This window comes from Leuresthes tenuis, unplaced genomic scaffold (genome assembly GCF_036924035.1).
Source record: "Leuresthes tenuis unplaced genomic scaffold, fLeuTen1.0.hap1 SCAF_7, whole genome shotgun sequence".
Taxonomy (NCBI): Eukaryota; Metazoa; Chordata; class Actinopteri; order Atheriniformes; family Atherinopsidae; genus Leuresthes; species Leuresthes tenuis.
In genome coordinates this window covers 545,001-550,000 of record NW_027325361.1, presented here as the reverse complement: position 1 = coordinate 550,000, position 5,000 = coordinate 545,001, and the positions used below count along the sequence as shown (strand labels likewise).

Sequence of the window (5,000 nt, the reverse complement as noted above, 5' to 3'; positions counted from 1 at the left end):
TGTCCTTAAGAAAGAGGAAAAAATCCAGCTGTGACCTGACAGGACCTGAGAGATGCATCTGGACCTTCAGCTGATCCATCTACTGTTGGCCCAAGCCTCATCAGAAATGGGCTCCATGGAAGGGTGGCTGTCAAGAAGCCGTTCTTAAGGAAGGGAAACAGGGAGAAAAGGCTGAGCTGTGCCAAATGACACAAGAAGTGGACTGAAAATCAGTGGCAACAGGTCTTATGGAGGGATGAATCCTCCCCAGAGCCCGGACCTCAACATTATTGAAGCAGTGTGGGATCATCTGACAGAGAACGGAACAAAAGGCAGCCCACATCCAAAGAAGAGCTTTGGGATGTCCTTCAAGAAGCCTGGAGAACTATTCCTGAAGACTCCTTAAAGAAATGACAGAAAGCTGGTCTCAGAGGGTTCAGGCTGTGTTGGAGAATAAAGGAGCTCAGACCAGAGATTCACTTTAAAGCTGCTGAGAACTGAGAAAAAACTCTGTTTCTGCCTCAGATTCTGGGTTTAAGTTCACGTTTGAACATGTTTCAGTGAATCTCTGCAGCTGCTTCCTGTTCTGCAGCTTTTTGAAGCTCTTTCACAGTTTTTCTGCTTTTTGCCTCATCTTCAGTCCTTGTTCCTGAGCATTTTCAGAGGAATGTGTTTTTTCTTTGTTCAGCCACTTATCTCTGACCTTTGACCCATTCAGGCAGAAAAAAGGCTCCTAACTCAAGGGATGAACCAGTGTTGTGTCGACACAGAACAGACAACTTAGCAAAGAAGCCATTTTAAACTGGATCTTTAGGCTCTTTGTTACCAGCAGCCTGTCCCAAAGACACATCATTTGTTCCCATTTCTTTAGCTGCATCTATGAAAAACAGCAAAGAAAACACAGTTTGACAGACAGAAAATAGGATTTCTGCAGCAACAAGGTGATTCCCAAAGAGCTATTAGCTGAAAACTTGGCATATCTCAGCATGGTGTGCAGTTTGTCCTGAAGCCCGACGCAGACACAGAGAAGCTCATCACCTGCAGTTGGATTCTGGTCTGTGGGAGGAAGAAAACCCACACAGAAAACATCAGGAAGCTTCTTTCTGTGAGGTGACAGCGTGAACCAGAACATCTACAGTCAGTAAATACAGAGAACAAGAAATGATCATGAAGGAAGACAGAAAAATGCTTTTTAAAGTAAAATGATGTGTAACTGATGGGAAAACAGACTGAAATATACAACACAGATGTGTACAGATGTGTCCTCTTGGTTCTCTCTGATGGATCTGATATCACAGCAGTTCCTCTAACTGTGCTCCTCTTCCTCAGGTCACCTGGGCTTTCAGGACAGCTTCGTCACACCTGGAGTTTTCACAGTGGCTGAACTCGTACGAGTGTCACAGAGTAAGTTTTTATCTTTGTTTCTATCTGATCGGACGCAGCGGTGCAGTCAGATGAATCGTTCGCCTGCGATGGGCCGTGATTAAATCTGTAATGTTGAAATTATCAGGGCCCGAGGCCATGTGAGCAGGGCCCGAGGCCATGTGAGCAGGGCCCGAGGTCATGTTTTCAGGGCCAGGGTCATGTGAGCAGGGCCCGAGGCCATGTGAGCAGGGCCCAGGGTCATGTTTTCAGGGCCTGAGGTCATGTTTTCAGGGCCCGAGGTCATGTGAGCAGGGCCCGAGGTCATGTTTTCAGGGCCAGGGTCATGTGAGCAGGGCCCGAGGTCATGTTTTCAGGGCCTGAGGTCATGTTTTCAGGGCCCGAGGCCATGTGAGCAGGGCCCGAGGTCATGTGAGCAGGGCCCAGGGTCATGTTTTCAGGGCCCAGGGTCATGTTTTCAGGGCCCAGGGTCATGTTTTCAGGGCCCAGGGTCATGTTTTCAGGGCCCAGGGTCATGTTTTCAGGGCCCGAGGCCATGTGAGCAGGGCCCGAGGTCATGTTTTCAGGGCCTGAGGTCATGTTTTCAGGGCCCGAGGTCATGTTTTCAGGGCCCAGGGTCATGTTTTCAGGGCCCAGGGTCATGTTTTCAGGGCCCGAGGCCATGTGAGCAGGGCCCAGGGTCATGTGAGCAGGGCCCAGGGTCATGTTTTCAGGGCCCAGGGTCATGTTTTCAGGGCCCAGGGTCATGTTTTCAGGGCCCAGGGTCATGTTTTCAGGGCCCGAGGCCATGTGAGCAGGGCCCGAGGCCATGTGAGCAGGGCCCAGGGTCATGTTTTCAGGGCCCAGGGTCATGTTTTCAGGGCCCAGGGTCATGTTTTCAGGGCCCAGGGTCATGTTTTCAGGGCCCGAGGCCATGTGAGCAGGGCCCAGGGTCATGTTTTCAGGGCCAGGGTCATGTTTTCAGGGCCCGAGGCCATGTGAGCAGGGCCCGAGGTCATGTTTTCAGGGCCTGAGGTCATGTTTTCAGGGCCCGAGGTCATGTTTTCAGGGCCCAGGGTCATGTTTTCAGGGCCCAGGGTCATGTTTTCAGGGCCCGAGGCCATGTGAGCAGGGCCCAGGGTCATGTTTTCAGGGCCCAGGGTCATGTTTTCAGGGCCCGAGGCCATGTGAGCAGGGCCCGAGGTCATGTTTTCAGGGCCTGAGGTCATGTTTTCAGGGCCCGAGGTCATGTTTTCAGGGCCCAGGGTCATGTTTTCAGGGCCCAGGGTCATGTTTTCAGGGCCTGAGGTCATGTTTTCAGGGCCCAGGGTCATGTTTTCAGGGCCCGAGATCTGTGGACTCTGCTAAAAAGCAGCTAAAAACTCAACTTTTTAAACTTTGTAATTTATGTTCCAGCTTTTTGTTTGAAGCTATTTGTGATGTTTATCCTGAAAGCTGCTGGACAGGAAACATTTTGCTTGACTTTTATCTGATTTTTATGAGTTAGTTCCCAGAACTACAGCTTTTGGAAGGATAACAGCGTTACATAACACTTTCAGAGTGTAACAGCTGGATGTATGTGGTCAGAAGTCTGAAAAAATGAGTGAACCTGGAAAAGTTTGGAATTATGACCTGGAAACTGTTGATGAAGATGAAGGCATGGAAACTTCATCATCAGCTGCAACCAATCAGCCGCCTCCGCCTGAGCTCCTGTAATATCCAGGGAGAGAGACAAAGAGTGGCGAGCGTGACCTTTAAAAGTGCCGACAGGAGAGAGAGCGACAGAGCAGTGGATCTATATGTCGATCGCCCACCGCTAACAATAGGATGTAAAGTGCCTGTCAGCACACACACAAACATCCACCCACACACTAACAGGGTTCACCTGCCAAGTTTTGATCTTAACTTGTAAAAACATTAAACTGTTATTCGTCTTCATAAGAATGATGAGTTAGGAACAGCGCCGCCCTGGTGGCAGCCTGCTGCAGCAGCTCGGAAAACCCTTCGTCGTTTCAGCATCTTCTTCAGCTGAAACATGTTTCTATGCTGGTTTGGAAGGACTTCTGCTGGGAACTCTGTTTAGTATCTGTTATGATACGTAACCATGGTAACAGGAGAGTTGTTAGCCAAGTAGCGCCTGGAATAAAACCCCAAATCAAGAGGAGACGTCTGGGTTGCAGAGCAGGAACAAAATGGAGGAAGTTTAAAGCATTTCTTCCTTTAATCATCAGGGGAAATGTGAGATCTCTGGTGGATAAAATGGACGAGCTCGGAGCCCTGATGAGGACACAGCAGGAATATCAGGCAGAGACCTGGCTGCAGGAACAGCTCTAACAGCTCTCTGCTCAGCTTTAAAAACAGCTGCGAGATGTTTTCCTGATGAACACTTCCTTGGGATTGATTCATCACTGCTGTGAAACTTTATGTTTTCTAAACCAGAACAAGAAGCTTTATTGATCAGAACAGCAAGTGAACTGTGTCTGATAATAAAAGTAGATCCACAGATACAATAAACCAGCTGGAGCACACGCCTCTGTCTATCAGGTGACCTTCCTGAGGTTACACCACCACCCCTCCACCCTCCTGTCGCAGGTTACTGAGTCTGAACTGGGTTAAACAGCTGGCTGTGAGTCCAGATGTGAGCTAACTGCTGCTCGTTCTCACACTGCTTGATATTCAGGCTTCTGTGGCCCTTTAAGCTCGCTGTACAGAAGCTGAAATCCTCATCGGGCCGAAACATGTTTCCATGAATAGTTTAAAGTGGATAAACTCGGCTGTACTGAGTCACCACTTGGGGGCGCTGTAGGCTACGTTGTTCGTGGTTGTAATTCAGTAGAAGAAGTAGTTGTTCAAACAGGAAACAAACCTGGAGGAGGGAAAAACAACAGCTGTGGTGGACATCCACCAGAGGAGAATGGAGAGAGCTGCTCTTCAGACATGACTTTTATCTCTGGGAACATCTGGAATATTATATATATTTATATTTATATTATATTAAATCACCGCTCAGAGGACGCCGGTCAGTCTCTGAGTTCATTGTTCGTAAACAGCTGCTGAGTCACGTCATTTCATTAGTTTTTTATCATTGGGAACCAGGTTAATGGGTCAGATTGACATGGAAGATCGTACAAAAACAAAGGGAGTGACAGAGGAATCCTAAATTAGAACAGAGATCAGGTTCCTTCCCTCAGGAAGGTGATGAGATGTGAACAGACCGACAACAGAACGCTTCAGGTGCGTTGCTGTTAAAGACGTCAACAAAACACAGAACTAACCTCTGAACTGCGGCGTGCCGGCGCCCTGCGGCGTGCCGCACTCAGACCGGCCCGTGAAAGGGTTAAAGCTGCAGATCAATGAGCAACTTTGGGTTTTCAGACAAATGAAAGTGAATTTACTTGATTAGAATCTCTAAAAACGTGCTCAGCTGGAGCAGAGCTGTCGGTCTGTGAGATACTATAAACCAGATAAAGTTTCCAGCCTCGGCCACGTTTAATTTTTGTAATGTGAGCAACATGAAGCAAAGTGTGTGGCTGCTTTGCTGCTGCAGCACACACTCTCACACACACATGTTTCCACACAAAGACACAGTCAGACAGACACAAATGTATTCACGCACACACCCTTTCTTCCCGGCCTGTGTTTGTGTGTGTTGCATTGTG

The 5,000-nt window shown here is 48.5% G+C and overlaps 1 protein-coding gene across 4 annotated transcripts in view; it reads left to right on the top strand.

The window, feature by feature from the left end:
* Window positions 1-5,000, top strand: part of nfia (nuclear factor I/A) — a 174,195-nt gene that overhangs the window by 117,232 nt on the left and 51,963 nt on the right. For all 4 annotated transcript variants that reach the window (XM_072388847.1, XM_072388846.1, XM_072388848.1 and 1 more), the window contains exon 4: window positions 1,309-1,383. In XM_072388847.1, the coding sequence (XP_072244948.1) occupies window positions 1,309-1,383 (75 nt within the window). The remainder of the gene's footprint in view (window positions 1-1,308; window positions 1,384-5,000) is intronic.